The sequence below is a fragment of the Tyto alba genome, unplaced genomic scaffold (assembly GCF_018691265.1).
Source record: "Tyto alba isolate M040663 unplaced genomic scaffold, T.alba_DEE_v4.0 Super-Scaffold_40, whole genome shotgun sequence".
NCBI lineage: Eukaryota > Metazoa > Chordata > Aves > Strigiformes > Tytonidae > Tyto > Tyto alba.
In genome coordinates, this window is record NW_024881316.1 from 10,616,164 (window position 1) to 10,636,946 (window position 20,783).

Consider the following 20,783-nt stretch of genomic DNA (forward strand, 5'->3'; position numbering starts at 1 on the left):
TTGCCCATCTGTGAGGAGTCCTCAGAGGCACCTGCCTACAGCTCAGAGGCTGTAACAGCTGGTACTCCAAGTGCTCCCAGGGAAGTGTCATCAGCCTCTGTTGACTTAAATACCTCCAATTTATCTAAATACTCCTTAACATGCCCTTCCCTGATAGGCACTGTGCTGACATCTGCTTACAAGTTAACTTTGCTTCGAAGGCTGAGGCAGACCTGAAACCTTTCATCACGTTCTGCATTGCCCCATTAGTTGATCCCCTTCTCTTCATCCATTTCTCTTCTTCACTTAGGTGAGCCCCGGCACCGTGCCTGACTTCTCCTCATTTGACAGGACCAGTCCTCAGTCACGCTTCTCCTTCTCTCTCTGACCCTTCTTTTCAACCTGTATAACACAAAACCCAACAAACACACTCACACGCTAGATGCGATTTCTGCCAAACAGGGGAACTTTCATTTTTGCAACAGCAGGTACAGTGCCAAGACCTCAGGTGCCATGACTATTTCTGTGAATACTCAATATGTGTAGACTTCTTTCATCTTTTTTCTTTTGCCAGTGTTTATGTCCAGGCAAAAAGCAAAGGGAGTGTGAAATGTAAAGGGTGTATATATGTCTCCTGCTTCTGTGTACTTTATATTCTGATATTGATCTATATTCAAGTAATACTGGATTAAAATGGGGTTCTTATTGAATTTTCTGTATCACTCAAAAATAAGATGGTAGAACATCTCTGAATCTTACTGTTTCTCAGAATTTGTGATATGAACATCAAAAACAGTGCTCTTTTCCCCATTTCTTTTCATAAATTTAACCATCTATAATAGCAATGGGTCACCTTTCTTCACTGTCTTTAAATCTACTAATCATAAGGACACATGACCCAACATAATTAGAAACAAACAAGGGCATGCCAAAATCCAAGATAATATACATTTTCTGATTAATTTTCCTCAGTTTTTTGTGGCTTGTTTACAGCTCACAGCTTTGTAACTCTCTCAATCTGCGTACAAATTAGTGGGTTTCTATGGTACATTATCCCTGGGAATTAGTATGTTACACAGTGGATGCTATCTCCTGCAGTGCATGTCGCTGGATAAGAGCAGCTGCCTCCCGTTTCAAGTTTGCTCTCTTCTCCCTCAGGTTCTGGGTGGTTTTTCTCCCTATTTATCTACCTCACTCTTCTTCCTCCTGCAAAGCACTTCCCTGGGCTCTGGACTGCCTCTCAGTCTTCACCCAGACCAGCTGCACCGTGTGTCCGCCAGCATCTTCTGCTTGATGAGAATGCCTTCCTAATTAATTTGCACATTATGGGGGGGAACTTTCTGTGAACCCCCTGCCCCAAAATCTCTTTCCTTCCTTTGGGACATAGCCTGTGAGGTTCTTAAGCCCAGTGATACTCATACATCTCCAGGAGCTGGGCAGCATCTCTGTCCTGCACCCCTCTACAGTGAGGGGACACCCCTGCTCACACAGGACTACTGGGGGTGTCCGTGCCCCAGGAATCATCCCACACAGTGATGAGGCACCGTTTGAGCCTGATGTCTCCTCTCTGCTCCTTCTGACATCTTCTCCTCTGGCCTTACCCAATGTTTCCCCTCCCTCCCCATCTCTGCCTATCCAGCCTCTTTTCTCCTCAGTCTCATCCAACACGTAGGCTCTGTTGCCAATTTAAGATCTCTTTGCTTCTGCTCTACTTCTTCTCTGCAGAAACCTGGATGTTTGTGCATACCATCCCCAGACCCTTCCTGCACGTCCCCCATTCCCTGGACCAGCGCCTCCCACCTGGTTTCTGCCTTTAACATAATGTTGATGTAATATGAACCCAGGTCACTAACTGGTCATAAAACAGAGGGAAAAACAAAAACTAGTCAAATATTTAGGCACAGGTCTTTAATAAGACCTTTACACTTCTGACAGCTCTTTAGTAGTACCAATACACCTTTGCCAATCCCATGTCCTTCCTGCCAAGGCTTTGTCCCCTGCAGGGAGTTGGGCTGCCTCTGCTGCTCTCTCCTGGTCCTTCTGCCTCGGGCAGCATTTTGTTAGGGCCTTGCCCAGCCATAATTTTATGGGTGGACTGAGAAGAACACAGTTCTTGCCATTCCCCTGCCCAACAGGGCATGAAGGCTGTGCAGCACAGGGGGTGCAGGATGGGAGGCACTGCATAAACGGCCCACCAGTGTCCACCCAGGGATAGGGACCCCAGAGCCAAGTGCCATGGCATGTCTGGCAGGGATGAGGGAGTTTTCATCACTTTCATTACTTTCCAATTAAAATCCCTGTTAAAAACTGGCTCAGCAAGCTCCACACCCTCCCTTGCCTTGCGTCAGTGGTAGGAGAGGCTGTGGATCGGCTGCACTGCAGCACAGCGTGAGCTGCAGAGCTTGTATCTCACAAAATTAAGTGTGTGGTGGTTTCAGAGGGTAGGGGGGGAGAGGCCACAGTCTCTGAACCAGAGAAGGGGTGGAGGCATCACTGAGGCATGAGATGAGCAGAGAGGAAATGGGCACCCTGGGTGTCTCTGCCCCAGCTGCCGGCTGCCAGGCTTCCTGGGGCATCAGGCACCTCCACTCAGAGTAGGAGGTCTGGGGTCAGTTGCAGCCACAGCCTCTGGCCAAAACGTTGCTGATGACTCAAGCAACTGAGGAGACAGAGATTATGCCACAGCCACATCTCAACAATGTTTCCTGAGACAGGATCTGTTCTGACATCTCTTCTCTGATTTGCCATCCTCTCTGCAGACCTAATAAGGGATGGAGAGAACAGACTGTCCCAGAATTTCATGAAATCTGATAATAAAGTTAGTGTTAGCCCAGTCTGTCAAACCCACCAGCACTGTTCCTCAAGGATGTCATCCCTTGGACCCAGCAGCTTACTTTGACTTTTCTCTTGAGGAAAATACATCGGATCATGCTTTTTCCTGAATAATTGAAATTGTATTTTGATTTAACTCCTCGAGGAAGAAATGTGCTCAGATCCTAATGGGATTATCGTAGTAAGAGTATAAAATAGGTTAGTGTCTACTACAAGTATATTACCTCCCATAGAGAAAAGACAGTATGGTTTATAGTTGGGAAGTATATGCTGCGTAAGTAATTACAAACTAAAATGCTAGGATGGGTAGTGATTTCTACCCATTTGTTCACATTTGCTGTGGTTGCTTCCAAAAGCTCTTATTTCAAAGATAAAGAATACTGTGGGTTTCCTGGTGCACACTCTAAGTGTGGACCTGACACTCCTCTGGCACACGTCCTGGGAAGCTGGGCACTTGGAAATGCCTGCTGGGATCTTCAGATGTCATGGTTGGACTGACATTTCTGAAAATCAGATAAGGTTATCCCTAATCCTGCAACTCTTTTTGCCGTGTTATAGGGACTAAAAGTGCCAGAGAAAATCTCGGGCTTTTTTTTAAAAAAAGAGTAATTGCTTTTTGCCTCGTGTCTGTAGTGATAGTGATGGAAATCTGGTTTTGCTGAATTTTTTTTTCCCTAGCTATCCATCCTAAGCTTCAGGCACCTCATTCCCCCTCAGCCCTAGCAAGCATCAGCCTTTGGGACAGAAGCATCTCCTGATCCCTTGAAGCAGTGAATGGATCTGGGGGAATAATGATGAATTTGGAGAGGTTGCATTGCCCCAGCTGTCATCAGGGGCCTGAGAGCTACTCTAGCAATGCACAGGGAACACTGTGAATAAATGACACTCTGCTCCAATTTTTGCTTTTTCATAAAGCATCTCAGTGAGCTTCATGAGCCATGAAATGCCTTTCGGCACTGTAACTGTTAGGAGATAAATATTGATATTGGGAGGCAAAAAAAAAGGGTTGTTCACTATTCAGTATATTTTACCACAGGAGTTATCAGTTAGTTTTAAAGACAGCCCAGAGAAGTCAGAAGCAACACTGTCACACTGTGTGGCCACAGTGGCAAACAGTTGCGCTGAGAAATTTGTGAGCAATGTCTAGATCGAATCTCGTGAGTGCAGCTGTCTGCCACAAATGTGCAGGGACAGCAGACGCATGAGAGGATGCTGCAGCAGCTTGCCATGAATTCATAGCCAGAACGGGCAGGCTCATGGGGTCCCATGATGGAGCTGCCATTGATCACTTAGCCAGCAGAGCACTCCCCAGGAACCAGACCAGAAAAGCTATTTATTGAGCAGAAAGAAATGGGGCTTCAAATCACAGTGACTGGGGAATGATTGGCAACAGGTAAAAAATGTTTTGCTGCCACAGGAGGAGGCAGGAAAGTGGGGGAGGCTTGGTAACCTCAGAGCTGTGACAAGGGGAATGGGACTGGCAAAAATAAATGAAGGAGCTGAACCAAAGCACAAATGATCACAGTCCCCTGCAGCGACTGGAGTATGGGGGAAATTTTATGCTGGTTTTTGATAAGGAAATAAAGTTTAGTTCAGAGGCAGTGAAGAATCACCTGGAAAAAATAAGAGGAACCACCTGAGGTTGGTGGGTGCAGAGGATGGGGAGTATTCAGCCACAAATCCTTGATGACCATGCTTTGAAGTCTCCCTCAACAGGTAGGATAGGGCCAGGGCCAACATGAAGCATTAGATAAGCTCTACAAACAGAAATGAAAATTAAGAATTGCAAGAACATGGACTGCTTCATCCTTGTTTGAATACCAGCGTTATTCCTGAACAGCCAAGAGTTTACTAGGGCACTTTAAAGTCATGTAAGTAGGTCAGCTTGTTGCCAGAATCTGCTTATCCCCAAAACACATCAAATTACTTCCTGACACACAGCAGATGAGAAGCAGACAGCAGTGAGACATGTCAGTGGTAGCCCAAGGGCATACTGACAAGGCAGAAAACTCCAGAAAGTGAATTTGAATTTGCAAGTGCATTTTGTTGCATGATGCCCAGGTCTAAGCAGTTCCAAAGAAGCTGCTCCTTGTGATAGCAATGGTGCTGCATGGCCCAAGGCTGCCCCAGACAGTGATCTGCCTGTGGGCTTATTCCCAGCCTTCCCTCTGGAAAGCACAGAGCAGATTCTGAAAAAAACTCGATCCCACTTGGCCAACATTTCGCTTCAAGGCGAATCAGTGATACAGACCAGTGTGCCCACCCTAAGTCTGGGCAATGAGGAGGTTGTGTGTTTCTCTGTGGCAGCAGAAAGATGAATTTCCTACCAACTCTCTTGGCTTTCAGAGAGCTCCCAGCCCAGGGAAAAACCATCCTGTAAGGCCTGGGGTTCTGCCACCGCTTGCTGAAGGGACGATGGTGCTCGAGTGGTGACAAAAGGAATTTTTTTATTGCAAAAGGTGTTTTACTGCTGTAAAGCTCTACAGATGGATTTGAAATGTATGTTAATGGGCAAAAAGTCTAATTAGTAGAGTTGGTTAGAGTTATCGTTTATTACAGACGGAAGCTATTATTTTTAACTTTTAAGCAAAGATGAGTTAGAACTGTTAAATGTTTAAAATGTTACTTTTGCTCAAGCTAGCACTTACCTTGCTAAAAGCAATATTCTTTCATTTAATGATAAAATATTGGCAAAACACCTGAGAGGAGCTTTCCTGACAGCCAGCTGGGAGACAGTATGAAACCAGAAACAAATATTTCCACATTTTTTTTTTACCTATTTTCCCCCGGGAATACTTTGAAAAGATTTTCCTCTCATGAAAATGCCCAGCTGCCTCTGGTGAGTAGCTGGAACAGCTGTGGTTGGCGCTGGCAGAGGCCGAGCTGCCTGCCTGGGTCCTTTGCCAGGCAATCAAACCCAGTGGCATCCCACCTCACAAAAATAATCGCTCCCCTCCTTTTGCCGTGCCCTGGCCGCGAGCCCTCGGCACCCCCACCCTCAGTACCCTCCGCCGTGCCCAGCCTGACACCAGCCTTTGGTAAAAAGGTGGATGGAAAAAGCCAAGAGCCATTTCACACACGTGACAGAAGGTAACGCCGCGGGGGTCCGGTGCTTCCCACCGCGCTTCCCTCCCGATGCCCTCACCCCGCCGGTGCCCGCGGCCGCCTCTCTCAGCTCTCCCTTTTCGTGTCGTTTCCGTGCAGCCAGCCGCAGCGGCAGCGCCGGGAGGCCCGTGGCGAGGTGCACAAGCAAGGCAGGTAGGCGAAACCCCCCCGGCGGCTGCTGCTGGCCCACACCGCCGGCCCCATCCCCGTGGCCGGGTGGAGGCTGTGGCAGGGGAAGGGGGCACCGCTCGAGCATACCCGTTGGATTTCGGGAGGAGTCACGCCGTTAGCGGGATCCAGGGGGACCCCGGAGGGAGCCATGTCGGCTGGCACCCTCACGGAGGTGAGGTGTGATGCCGTGGTCGTTCACCACAGCCCCTCGGGCTTCGTGTTGCGCTGCTGCACAGTCTGTGTTGCTTGTGCTGTGGGAGCAGGCACCTTCCCTCCGAGCATCCCTTCTGCAGAGCTGAGCTCCCCTCCACCGGCTCTCCAACACACTGCTCGCCCTTCCCTCTGCCACTGCCAGGGAGAAAGTGTCTTTCTTAGCATGGTAAAGTGTCTTTCTGAACATGCTCAAGCCTCCTCACAAATGTTGAAGGTTTTGCCATTGACCTGCTAATATCGCTTCCCCCATCTCAGCTGGGTATAAACTTTGCCTCCTGCATGCTCACAATGCCAGAGGTCTTTCAGGGGCTGAATTAAATCTAAAGCATAAGCAGGGGCCACATTTTAAAATGTCTGAGGGATAATTTATGACTAGAAGAAATCACCGATGGAAGTAGACGACTTGCCACTCCTAGAAATTATTGAAGTGAAACTGAGCATCTTTCTAAGATACTCCTTAGTCCAGATAAAGCTCAGGGTTTGAGAGAAGAGTTGCTGATAACACTGCTGGTCTCTTAGGAGATTGTTGAATTGGCTTCTCATGGTACGGCTGCCCATGGGTCTATGAGGAATAGAGCATGGCTAAGCAGTCTCATTTAGGAGGAGCTTTATCTCAGGAACATATTCCCCATCAAGTTTCTTTGTTGTCTTGTTTTCCTTTAATCTATTTCTGACTTGTCTTGTGTGTATAATCAGACAAGTGCCTCTCTGGGCATGCCATCTTTTCTGAAACCAAGAACCAGCAAAACCTTTCCTCCTATTTTTGAGCCCTCCTGCCATCTGAGCAGCTGGCATGCAGCTGGCTCTGAGGGCAGCAAGGCTTCACCTACATGGTAGAGCAACTGAGAAGCTGCTGCCACCACCATCCCAGCCAAAGCACTGGGGCGTTGAACAGCATTTTGCACCTTGGATGTTGAGGAGGAGCAGAGCATCCTCTTCCCAGCATTTAGTGCAACTCCAACAGCTTCTGGAATGACTTTCCCAGGCTTTTTAATGCTCAGAGACCTCCCAAGTCTTTAATGCTCCTTTTTATCCTCATTAGAAATCTGGGACAGGAGGTAATCATTTTATCCCAAGTTAGGGGATGGCCTGCCTCCTGGCCTGATTCCCAGCCTCTCTCCATTTTGTTCCTGGGCAACAGCCAGTAGCTTATTTGATATATTTTTTTCACTAATTCCTGGCCTCATGCCTCACTTATCCACACACACTGTTCCTCCAGCCCACACTTTTGAATGATTGTCTCCAAACTGTTCTATAAGCAGAGATAATTTTACAGAGGCAAGAAGTCACCAAACAAATGTTTTTTCAGTGTCAGAGGTTTTCTCAGTTATTACAGGTGCCTAAGCTGTATGTTTAGTGCAGGAATAATTTTTTAATGACATGCTGCCAACTACTGCAAGCAATCGCATGCTTATGGTCTACGGGGTAAATGGCCTCAGGGCCCATGGCGCGAAGCGAGTCCGTACCTCTCACAGGCACTGCTCAGGGCTCATAGCTGTGCTTCTCTCTTCCTGGTAGCCCAATCCTAAAACGAAGCCCTGACATCACCAAAGCTCCCCTGATGAAGTCAGAGCAGCTGCTGCGAATAGATGACCATGACTTCAGCATGAGACCAGGTTTTGGAGGTATGAAATGTGTACATTTGTCACTGTTCTTGGTTTACACCGTCACTTCTTTATACTGTAGCATATACTCAGGTGAACAAGCAGATTGACAAGCGGAGCCTTTTCTGTCTCAAATTTTTGTTATTTTGTGTTGTGAATTCATGACATGCTTGGGGGGATAGGGGTGTAGTGAAATAGCCTTCTTCCTTGGATGAGCAAATAGCATAGTCAAAGACATGGAAATGTGATTACAGGCAATATAATATTCTTGGTATTCAGTGACACTTTCTGCTGATAAAAATTTGCGAATACACCTTATGTTTATTCCTGGATGATGGGGAAATTCTAAGACTTTTTCTTACTATGGTGGTGTGTGTGCATAATCAAATCACATAACATGCTTACTGACCTGGCCATTTCATGTATAACCCAAAAGAAACTATTTTGACTGCCATGTGTTAATGCTGGCTCACAGTTTTGTGGCTGTGTGCTAGAGCAACCTAAGCTTTCAGGGAAATGGATGAAGCAGAACACCCTTTCTTTCAGCCCATCGGATTAGAGAATGTTGTAATTTATCTACCCTTTCTGGCTGACAGATGGTCATTCAAATCCAGGATACTATTATATACTCTGATGGAAGAAGATTTTATTGCTAAGTGCTCAATATACCAAATACCAGCATGTTCAATTAATTTAAAAAGGTTTCAGTTTCATAGCAGTCTGCTAATGTGAGCATTATTTATCTTGACAGATCTCCTGTACTGTAATTGCCAGAGGTATATGAGGGGCTAGTCAAAGCCTGGAGGAGGGAAACAAGATCAAAACCCCTATTATGCGGGGTCACAGTTGGATCCTTCCCCTCGGGAGCCCCAGGCTCAGTGGCACATGCCTGTGTCCTGCAACATATCCCCTCCCATCACACTGTCTTCTCCACAGCTGAGCACTGAGTGATGTGAAAGCCAAATGTGCGGAGTAGCTCTCAGGGGTGTTTTCTGCCTGAGAGGGGAGCAGAAGTGAGGGAGAAATTCCGAGTAACTGTCTCACATTCCATCAGCTGTGCTGCCACTGCTCTCCATGTGAATGGATGCTCTGCCGGGCATCCTTTTCGCAAGCCCTGGACCCTAGTGCTAGAGCTAAAAGCAATTGAAGGTGCTTTTAAATTTTGAAGAAACACATGTAGGATGACACAATAAAAAGGGAAAGTCAGTAATAGGTCAGTCTTATTGCTGATTTTTATTGTTGTTAGGAGGTTTTTGTTATTAATTCAAATCACTTCTTCTTTCAGTTGGTTTACTGTTCTTTCTATTTCAGACTGAGCATCTATTTTTACTTCCAAGATATGAAAGCCAGAGGAGTACTTTATGCTTTGTCAACTTTAATTTTTTTTTTCCCCTAGGCCCTGCAATTCCTGTTGGGGTGGATGTTCAAGTTGAAAGTCTGGACAGCATTTCTGAGGTGGACATGGTGAGTCACAGAAGGGCTAAGGTCAGATGAGACCTCTGGAGACCATGTAGCCCAAACCCCTGCTCAGAGCAGGGCTGGCTGGAGCAGGCTGCCTGGGTTTGTGTCTGTGGGGTTTGAAAACCTCCAAGGATGGACACTCCACAGACTTTGTGAGGCAGATTTGGGTCTGATCTGAATCTGCCAACAATTACTCCTATTGACCTCGTGCTACCATTTCATCTCCCTTGAAACAGAGGGAAGAAATCTGATATTTTCTTTTCTCTATGACAAAATGATACAAAGGATTTGGCTTTTTTACATTTTCTAAAGAAGTGATAACATGTTTAAAAGCTCCGAGAAGACCAATTAATGTTTTAGTTTTAAGGCACTTTGGTATACCGCAGACAGTCTCGCTTTGGCCATGTTCTGAGGTGGTTGAGAGCCAGCTAGCTCCCAGCCAGAAGCCATGTAGCCATCCTGAGAACAACGCTGGTTCAGACCGGTATATCCTGGGCTTGACAGGGCAGCCAGAATGAGCTTGGAGGGGAGATGTTTCTCCAGAACTTGCCTTTGGCACATTAGCAGTTTTATCACCCCTGCTGCATGCTGGGGACCAGCATAAGGCTCTGCTGGTCCTTCCTGTATTTTCACACTGATGCTGAAGTAGGGTTTCAGAGGCACGCAGGACTAATGCTGGTGGTCTGCACAGGCTAAATTCTTTACTAAGTCTCTCGTCCTTCATTTCCTACCATGCAATTAGTAATGTGAAAACGGTCAGTTTTCAAACGCTCTCGACGTGGTGCGGATTTTGGTCCTGAAGATTTTTGCTGGAGGAGCTTTTTTCATCACAAAGCACTGCTGAAAGTAAGGTATAATTTCTGCTGGAGATTTTCCATGAGAAGATTTTACATGCACACATGACATGCAAACAACAGCTTGTGCAGGAGAGCAGGACCACAGTGGGGGAACGGGAGATGGCTCTGCAGGCATAATGCAAGACCTACACCAACTTTATTCACCCTGTCAAAATCCGGAGCTTGTCAGACCTACCCTGTTAGAGCATCCCCAGAGTCTCTCAGCAGCTCAACTTTTGCTTTGGAAGGGAAAAAAAAAAAAATCACACTCCAGTGCAGAATACTTTTCAAAATGTTTTGTTCTTTCAACAAACGTATCAAACAGCTCTGAATCTTCCACAGAAAGACCCAGCTCCTCTGTGCTCTTAATTAACAGCCATGGGGTTAAAGAGCCTGTGCCCAACCTTCTCCCCGTGTCTAAGCCAGGAACATGGCTGTGTGCCTGCAAGGCCGGAGTCCTGTGGCCACCCTGCTTGTGCGCTGGGCTCTTCTCATTGCAGCTATTTCAGCTTTTGAGAGGGCCGGGGTATCTGCAGTCAACCGTCCACCTTGCAGGGTTGCAAAGCTGAGGCACATCAGGGTGCACATTCTCCCCAGCCCTGGGGAGCCCTCCAGTTGTCCCCCTGTGTCTGGTAGCACCTGACCTCCAGCCATGGCAATGCCCATCTTGTGCCTCTCCCGGGATGGTCCCAGCCCTTCTGGTTGAGGAGGAAGCTTGTGAAGGTGGCCAGAAAGCCCCTGAAAAGCTTTGGGGCTTGAAAGCAAAGGGAAAGAACTTAACATTGAGGATTTTGAAGTGAAAAAAAAAAAAAAAAAACCAAACAAAAAAAACAACAAACCCACTCATTTCTTAAGCAAGCATTATGATTTTGAACAACCTTCCCTGGTTTTTAAGTACTGCCCTGGCTCCTCATGTAACATCATGCTGCAACACTCAGCAATATGGGAAAAACACCATATTGCCTTGTGTAAAAAACCACTCAGGGTCAATTTTGGCTCTTTGCAAAATAATGATGGAGCAGACCTTATATTGTCAGAATAAATTATTTTTAACTCATGTGGCTTTATAGAAAAAGGCCATGGTGCTTTGTGAGATCATTGCTTGATTTTTAAATGAAGAGACATCAGTGGCAGGGATATTCACTCTGTACTAAATTTAAGCTTGAGGAGTTAGATATATCAAACCTTCCTTTTTTTCTCCTACTTTCCAACTATTTGCAAGAAAGTGGTAAAATAATAGAGGACATTATAAAGCTTCATTAGGATGTCACAAATCAGATTCTTTTTGTCCAATCAATTTAAAAATGCATAAATATCTATTATGGGCCAGTGACCCTGAAATGGACAAAGCTTTTTGCAGAATGTGTGGGGCAGCTGTTTTATCTGGAGGAGAAATGAAAAGAAGTTAAAAACCAGATTGTTACCCAGGATTGGAAATTAATTTGCAAACATAATGGGAGAGTTAACAGCGTCTCTGAGAAATGGGCCAAAAGAAGAGGGAGATATTATATGGTTGTTGCTTGGGGGATTTTCAGATGATGCATTATAAAATATTGTGGTTCCCAGTTTAATAGCCTAAAACTACTGTTAATAGATCTTCCCTAATGAAAGCTGACAATACTTGATTTTTCCACAGCAACCATAAATGTAACTTTGTGAGAAAAAATGAGGCATTGACTTCTCACTGAAGAACAAATGTCTGTCAATTTATTACTGTTTAAAGGACAAGTTAACACACAGGAGTCAATGTGAAAGGTTTCCCAGAATGATCTTCTTTACAGTTGAATATAGGGAAAAGATGTTAAAGAATGCTATAGAATGAATCAAATGAAAAAGAAGAAATTCCATGGCCAGTGGCTTTGGGAGCTTGAGTTGGATGCTGTATAAAGCATTTCCAAGAATTTGATCGGCCTCTACCGTAATAATAGCACAGACTGCAACTAACAAATCACTTCTACTGAAAAAAAAGACTGCAGAAACCCTCATATTTCAAAATGCTTGGAAAGTGTCATGGAAAAAAATTAAAATGTCAAATAATTTCAAAAAACCCCACCCAAACCCTATCCGGCTTCGTCTACCTCAGACACCAGGGAAGACCGGTCGGTTTTAGGCACTTCCCTCCGGTTATGGGCAATATATTATGCTGCACTCAAAGATACCACACTTATAAACAGCTGTGAGTGATCTTATCTTCAGATACATGAGGGCTTCCTTTGAAATAAGGAAAAAGGCAAACCCAAGTGTATGTGCTTCTGAGACCTGACTCCAAATACAACAGAGGTCAAAGAGAAGGAGCATACATCAGATTTAAGCGTACGATATGTAGGGGAAAAGAGCAAAAAAATCCCATTTTTGTCAAATACGGAGTCAAAAAGGTTTCAGTGGCTGTGCTGGAGGAAGAGTTCCCACTGCAGGAGGCTCTTCCAGTTGCCAGAGCAGTGAGGAGGGCAGCGCAGGCAGCAAACGTTTCTTCACCGTTGGCTCCAGAAACAAAGCATCATATGGTTGGGGGATTAAGTGGCTGGCAGCACTCTCCACCTTGGCGTGTCTGCCTCTTGGTCCCTGGAGTGGCTCGCAGACACCAAAATGTAACGTCCTTTTCAGGGGTGGATTCGCCACCCGGATGGCCTCTGATTTCTGAACCCAGTAAGTCAGTTGGACCTGTGGAATAAACAAGCTGCAGCCAGCCATGTCCCCTGCAGCTCAGGGAGTGGATGTGCCTTCAGGAATGGTGCCTCACAGCTTGTGGTTTGTCTCAGAGGGGAGAAATCACTGATATTCTGATAAGGTGTAAGTTGCAACACTAGCCTTTTTGTTGCAGGACTTCACCATGACGCTTTATCTGAGGCACTACTGGAAAGACGAGAGGCTGTCCTTCCCCAGCACCAACAACCAAAGCATGACCTTTGATGGCAGGCTGGTGAAGAAGATCTGGGTCCCCGACATGTTCTTCGTCCACTCCAAGCGCTCCTTTATCCATGACACCACCACAGACAACGTCATGCTGCGGGTCCAGCCAGATGGGAAGGTACTTTATAGCCTCAGGTAAAACTGCATTTGGTCAATGTGAGCTATTAGTGGAGTGGGAGAGGAAGCAGCCTAACTGATTCCTGAATTGTGTTTTTGCATGACTTCATGCTTTAAAAAAAAAAAAAAAAAAACATAAAAAAAAATGAATGTGCTGGCTATTCACCAACATGTGAGTCCCTGTGCAAGTTCATTAAGTGCCTGTCATGGGAAACCAATTTCTGTGCCAACGTTGCTGGTTCCACCGGTGTCCTTTCACCTTGTGTGCATGGTGAGCCGGGGACCAGTGGGCTTCAATCCCCACGGGGCACTGCTGAAGAGGCAAGGAACAATCTGAGTAACAGGGATATGTCTGGTAATAAGTTCAGAAGTCCAGAGCAGCTCTAGGTATCCACTGCACAATACAACAAAGTCTCTTGGCCTAACAAAATGTACAATTTATATTCTTATAGGTAATTACAAAGAAGTATTAGTTATACTGAGTGCAACTTTAACTGTATGGTAAATAACAAAACAGATGGAACATTCTTCAGCACATGAAGTGACAAGCTTCAGAGCATGGGTATATAGCTCCTGGTGACTCAGACGTATGGCTAGATCAATCCAAACACCTGACTTCAGCTCTCCCTGCTTTTTGTTCACATTTATTGTGAAATGCATGACCTCAAAGGGGACATTTTGGATAAACTTTGTTTTGTCATCTAGTTTAAGGGGCACTCCCAACCCTGGATCTCTCCCTTATTTTCCAGCTGATCAATCAGCTTTGAGAGGAACATTGCCAACCTAAGTCTGAACATTATTAGGCCAGTGTTTTGTTTTGTTTTTTTTTTTTTTTTTTCTAGTAAGTAACACTTTCATACTTGGACACACTAAGTGAGGAGCATCTGTCAGTCTCCAGAAGAAACTAAATTCTGTGGTTGTTTTTCTTGGCTGCAGCTCCATCCAGTTAGAAAACAAGTATTGCCAAATGACCCATAAAAATATATGAGAGAAAATTTCTGTAAAATATCCTGATGCAAAAACATCAACATCACCTTCACAACAATGAAATAGCAAAATACATGATAAATAAACAAAGCATCAGGTGATAGATAATGTATTCTGAAGGAAAATTTAACTGATAGGAAGTCAGATTCAGCAAGATGCGTAGATTTAACTAATGATAAGGTTGCAGAACATGTTGCTTAGGAAGGCTGTGGAGGTCTTTAAGGACATGTTGAACAGCAACCTTAGGAGCGGCAGAGGTAGAGCTGAGCCTGTCATGAGATGAGCAGATCAACTTCTCAGCCTGCCAAGGTGTTTTATGGTTTTATGAAAGGAAGGCAAGCAGAGCAATTCTTGATTCCCTGGGGGTTATCAGTTTGACAAGAATTTTCTTGTTCTCTGACATTTTTATCTTACTGTTCTTTGGAATTCACAGCCTGAACAGTCTCTACCTTCTCATTATTAAAGCTTTCTCTTCACTCAGCATATTAGACAAGGGTCAGGTGTTCCTTTAGGCCTTTGCAAAGTTTGCTCAGGACCTTAGTAGAATTTAAAAACAGGACAATAAAATGACATAATGGTCAGCTACAGCATGCACTCCTATGTACTCTTTCATCTAGCTGCATGGTACCAATTATCTGTGTTGCAAGCATTTATGGTTGTCTAAAGCAGATGGGAACAAAAGAATATCAAACTACTCAGATCCTGCCACGCACAGTCTTGTGCTTAAACAGTTGTCCTGTACAAAATGGTGGTGAACGTCTTGAATAGCAAATTGACAGAGTTTCATTATTTTAGTCAGTGGCGACTGCAGGTTGGAACACTTTATGAATGCTGCTCTCCCCCAAAGAGCGAACGGGTCATTATTGCCTGCCTGCCTTTGCTGAATGCCTTTGCCTGTAGATTATATTTTTCCTAGGTGTCTGTCTTTTTAAGGTTCTTTGCCAGACTTTGTCTTCCACTATAGCCCTCACTCGCACCTAAACAACAAATCTGAGCCAAGCACTTTCACTCAGAAAGGAAATCCAGATAGGAAAGTGCCCTGGTTGGGGCTGGCCTAGAGCTCCCGTTGGTCTGGCAGCGGGAGGAGCTGCAGCCCCCTGAGACCCCAGGGGCTCCCCAGGGCCCAGTGCCCTCACCTGTGTGCGGGGGCGGGGGGAGCACAGCTGGAGGGCTGGGCCCCGATTGGCCGATATCCCCTGTCACGTGACATCACGCTCACTATATAAAGGCAGGAGTGGGCGGGGAGGGGCTCTTATTCCCAGGAGTGTGGCTGTGGGGCCTTTGTGTTGGGAATCACCGGCCGGGAGCAGGCGGGAGGTGAGCAGCTGTATGGTACATTACCTGTCGGTACTGCTGTCAGCGTATTGTTCTGTTACTGTTATTGAACTGTTGCTATCTCCACCCGCGAGTCTCCCTTTGCCCCTCCGATTCCCTCCCCATTCCCCAGTGGGGGCAGGGTGGGTGAGCGGCTGCGGGGCGTTCAGCTGCTGACCACGCTCAAACCACGACAGAAAGCAACATCAGCGGGAACCCACACATGCAGAAGGACTACTACCATAAGGGACTGCATTGTGGTTTTATCATTATGTGATTCTTTCTCCATTATGATTTATACTTCTTTCTTCATTTACTTCCCTAGAGCTCAAGCCAGTTGAGTCAAGATTCATGGATGTTTCCAGTGCCAACACAAAATCATGCTATTAAAAATGAGATAATCAGACTATAGCAAGACGAGAGCTTTTGGTTGATGGGGCAGAACATTTCACTGGTCTCTGTTGCATACCAGCTCCAGCCCTAACTCAAGGCACTGCCTGTGCCCTCTGGTGGCTGATACCCATGTGTGATCACTGGGTTCTCATTGACCAGCTGGAAATTCACTGTGCAGAGAAAACTACCTGCATCCCTCATGGCAGCAGGATAGCTTTGATAAATGTAAATTATTTTATTGTACTAAGCATCCGCTGAAAGCATAGATCTCTGCAGAGAGGTGTTTGTTGATAGTCTAAGAGGAAGAAGTGACCTCTGCCCTTTCCCATTTCCTTCTCCAATATTTTTGTTATCTGGTAGTGACTTGTAATGGCCTAGCTGTCTAGTCATCTCCTCTAACACTAGTTTGCTCAGAAGAAGAAATGGCTTTAACTAAAGTGGAATGGCTTTAGCTGAATGGAAGGTATTTATTTTTAGTGGGCTGTTTCTGGCAAGATAGTTACTTAATAAAAAAACAAACTCACAGCTTTACTATTTTTCAGTCACATAAGAAGACAAGTTTTTAATGGAGTGTTTTCTATTATTCCTAGAGTTACAGTAACAGCAATGTGCAACATGGATTTTAGTCGCTTTCCCCTGGACACACAGACATGTTCCCTGGAGATTGAAAGCTGTAAGTAAAGTGGAGGTCTAGGGGAGCCAAGGGCTGCACCCCATGGGCACCCAAACTGTATTTAATTATACCAATAATTACACTGATAATTAAACTGCTGCTAAATTTATGGAAGCTCTAAGCGAAGTCAGAAGACTTCAACACTAAGAAAAACTCCCTGCCCATATTTTTCACTACCATTATCACCTGTTTGCCACAATGCAGTGTTTTTAGAAATTACCTGAGTACTGCCTTGACAGTGTCCCTGGAGGCCAGCCGGGCTGCCCCACTGCCACCCCATCCCCAGAGGCCCTGGGCCACTTGCCTGCAGGTCAGCAGTCTCCAGCAGCGCCCAGGTGCCCTCAAACACATAAATAAATGGCCATGTGCCCTTCATGTGCACCATCTGCTCTTCTGTGGTGTAGAAACCATGATGGGGCAGTGACATTAATCACTTTCCTCTTACATTTCTTACACCTATTAGAGATAAACCCAGTTTATACCCACACATAACTCATTTGTCCCAAGTATGACATGCATACAAATTTGCTAGATTTCATGCAGTGTCATTTTAAACTTTTAGCATTTTAGGAGGTTTTCTCTTCTCCTTCCTAAACTTGCAATAAGAAATTATAACCTTAATTCTGTGTTAATACATTTATGTGTGATTTTTTTCTTTCTGTCTGGGAAGAGCTGCTACTAAACCCACCTGAAAGAATTAACATCCTTATACTTCCACATGTATTAAAAAAAAGCAAGACCTGCAATGTTCACGTGTGCATCATGGGCAGAAATTTTACCCAAGTATTTTTCCCTATTGTTCCTCCTGTTACTCCAAGCAGGCTCTTTCCTTTAAGCTTCCTTTCATTTGCTTCTGATTTTAGGACGTTTATAAGGGACAGTTTTTCATGTTCTGATGCAGTGGGTGGGTTACCTGACACACATATTATGTGTGCAAAATTATGATTAGAGAAACAGAAGGGTTTACAAAATGCACCAGACATCAGGCCTGAGGGCTGTGACAATGAGCTAGTCCACTTCTTGCCGCAATCATACCCACCGTCGTCGCAGCTCTCGGCTGCGTGGTGGCATCGGGCCTTTTCAGCTGGGACCTCCACAGGTGGCCTGGGAGGTGTGTGGGCACACCCTGGGCTGTGGGCGTGATAGCAGCCGGCTTTGTGCACCGCACTGAGGTTTGCTCTGCTCCCCTAGATGCCTACACTGAAGATGACCTCATGCTCTACTGGAAAAACGGGAATGATTCCCTAAAAACAGACGAGAGGATATCGCTGTCCCAGTTCCTGATCCAGGAGTTTCACACCACCACAAAGCTCGCCTTTTACAGCAGCACAGGTGGGTACCTGTGGGAAGGGGAGGAAGGGGTGCAAACCATCCCTCTCGACCTTGGCCATGGAGATCCATGGATTGTCCATTGGGAGGGCTCCCTGTGGCCCATCAGACCTGCCTCCCTTCTAGGCTGAGGCTGCTGTCCACACCACAGACTTCCATCTTGGTGGTTATGTAGTCTGGAAAGGCAATCACTCTTCAACATCACACCAAGCCTTAATAAGAATTGAACTCTCTGAGTGCACAGGTTATATTATCTTCTCTGGAAGATACAATCCTGAGAGACATCTTGACTTTGATAGTTGGTTCAATAAGGAGCCTTTTCTGTAAATTGCAATGATCTGTGGTCATTAACTGTGTTTTTCTAAAAGCAAATGAGGCGCCACTCCCCTGATGCAACATCACCTTCTCTGAAAGTAGCTTGATGTTGGTGTGACTTCTCTTTTTCCTTCTCTCTGTTACACAGGGTGGTACAATCGCCTCTACATAAACTTCACTTTACGCCGACACATCTTCTTCTTCTTGCTCCAAACCTACTTCCCTGCCACCCTCATGGTCATGTTGTCCTGGGTGTCCTTCTGGATCGATCGCCGAGCAGTTCCTGCCAGAGTCCCGTTAGGTAAAAACAACCCTGTAGTCAGCAGACCTGAGAGACGGTTGCTGCAACTGCAGCCTTGACCATCAAGATGAAATCCCCTGTGCTATGCACTGCCCCCTCATTGCACGGAAATCAGCTGTGCCACACGTGTGTCCCCCATGGTACAAACTCTTAATCTGCCCTGCAGTGCCAAGCAAATTGCCTTCCCTGCTTGCAAAGGCCCTAGCTGCATGCAGTGCAAATCGGGGAGCAAACGTCCTGCTCTGCTTTCATTGCTGTTAACAGAGACAGGGCACGTACAGAGTCAAAGTGTCAGTATCCTGCTGAGATTTTGGTGAGCAAGAAAGTGAAAGTCAGTATTAGCGGCTGAACAAAACTTCAGTTTATTGAGTTTTACTAGAGGAGGGAGGGTGGAGGTAACAGCTGAGCTGCGCTGTTCAACTTGTTAAGTGAGATTACAGTCCAATGTGAGTGATGCAGCTTCCCCTTTTGCAGCACCTTTCGGGCAGATGAAGCCATAGGTCAGAGGAGTCACTACAGGAGCAGAACTATGATATGGACAGAAATCTTCTTCTAAAGCAGATTCTTTGCCTTTAGCAAAGTGCTGTTTGTGTTTCTGCAGAATTTGAGCCCAAGCTTCCTTCCCCTTATTCCAGGCAACACGCCTCAGGATTTTATTTACTGTTAAAACCATATTCCACGGTGAAGAGGAAATACAGAGGCATAACAGAGATGGCAACAGGGCAGTTATCCATGTCTGTGTTTAGAAACAGCTTTCATTGCCTTGAGACATCAGGAAGAGGAGCATAAGGATTTGGGCCATGGCTTTTGGGAAGATGTAGTCACTGCCTTTAGCAATACTTTTTAGCACCTAGATACTTGTGTGAATTCATTCCTTTGTGCTTATATACAGAATTTCAACTTTTCAAGGGATCATAAATGTGACATAATTAGCCCCTGAAATAAGAGGGCCACAGAGAGCTTCCCTCAGAGGCAGGATAACACCAAACTACAGTGTCTCCTGCCCTTGCTGATGTGCTCATTGTGCTCGCCCACGGTGTAAGGTGGGGCAGCATTGCCCTGTGGGGCCCCGTTTGAATCTGCTCTTGCTCTGGGAAAGGCACCGACCAGGCACAAGAGCTCGCTGGTGACTTCCCACAAAGCAGGACTTCCCAGGAGCAGGTGGAAAACACAGGCCTGGGGAAACTGGTGGGAGCAGCAGCAGCAGCAGATGGGCTTCGCTTGTGCCCATGCTGTGGAGGAGTTGAACTAGAAGCTGAAATCCTCAGAATCATAGAGTCATAGAATATCTCAAGTTGGAAGGGACCCATAAGGATCATCAAGTCCTTGTACCCCTTCAAGGACTGTACTGAGCCTGGAGATGGGGTTCAGCCAGCACAGTGTCAAAGTACTGCTGCCTGGCCCTGGGGTGGGAGGCTGGTGGTGTGGCAAGGAACACCCTGACACCAAAACTAGAGCTGTTTTCACCGAAAAGACAAGAAAACCCCAGTTAGAAATCAGGGCTGCTCGGATCCTCCTCAGGCAGTGAAACTCATCACCCAAATGTGAAAAACAATACTGCTAGTTAAATTCAGACATCAGGAAATCATAACGACAGCTGTATTTGTGATGAAGTGTCTGGTTTGAAAGTGTCTTACAGTCTCTCTGCCGGTGTATTTCCAGGGATAACCACCGTGCTGACCATGTCCACGATCATCACCGGGGTCAATGCCTCCATGCCTCGTGTTTCCTACATTAAAGCAGTGGACATTTACCTGTGGGTCAGTTTTGTGTTTGTCTTCCTCTCAGTGCTGGAATACGCAGCAGTGAATTACCTGACTACGGTGCAAGAACGGAAGGAGAGGAAACTGCGGGACAAGGTGAGGCTTTCTGTCCCTGAAGCGGCTTTGTGCCCCTGGGAAGAGGTATGGCAAATGTCTGGAAACGTTCACAAGTTTGCAACTACAGCATGCTGATCTCAGCTGCCTGAGGAGAATGCAGGGCGTGCAAAAAGACACTGGCAGTGAGGCATTCCGGTTTATAAATTTTGCTACAGACAACACACGCCCAAGCTCACTGCTCTTACACTTCAGAGTCTGAGGACACTAACTCCCTCTACATATAGTCCTCCACCGCCTGTATAAATGGGGTAGGTTTTAGGATTTTATCTTTAAATATTTTTTATATTGAAGATCCAAAGCTGTGAATAGCACCAGATGAATACTGCATTTTGGGTTTCAGATAACATGGCAGATATCCCCCAC

The 20,783-nt window shown here is 45.8% G+C and overlaps 1 protein-coding gene across 3 annotated transcripts in view; it reads left to right on the plus strand.

The window, feature by feature from the left end:
* The window catches only part of GABRR1 (gamma-aminobutyric acid type A receptor subunit rho1), a 32,996-nt gene that overhangs the window by 8,560 nt on the left and 3,653 nt on the right, over positions 1–20,783 (plus strand). Inside the window, exons 1-9 of one of the 3 annotated variants that reach the window (XM_042803557.1) lie at positions 5,420–5,901; positions 6,016–6,069; positions 7,819–7,925; positions 9,301–9,368; positions 13,023–13,246; positions 16,513–16,595; positions 17,787–17,927; positions 18,388–18,540; positions 20,203–20,399. In XM_042803557.1, coding sequence (XP_042659491.1) covers positions 5,549–5,901; positions 6,016–6,069; positions 7,819–7,925; positions 9,301–9,368; positions 13,023–13,246; positions 16,513–16,595; positions 17,787–17,927; positions 18,388–18,540; positions 20,203–20,399 — 1,380 coding nt within the window. In that variant the 5' untranslated portion in view covers positions 5,420–5,548. Of the gene's footprint in view, positions 1–5,419; positions 5,902–6,015; positions 6,070–7,818; positions 7,926–9,300; positions 9,369–13,022; positions 13,247–16,512; positions 16,596–17,786; positions 17,928–18,387; positions 18,541–20,202; positions 20,400–20,783 lie in introns of those variants that run through there. The other 2 variants (XM_042803559.1, XM_042803560.1) reach the window with 2 other exon arrangements.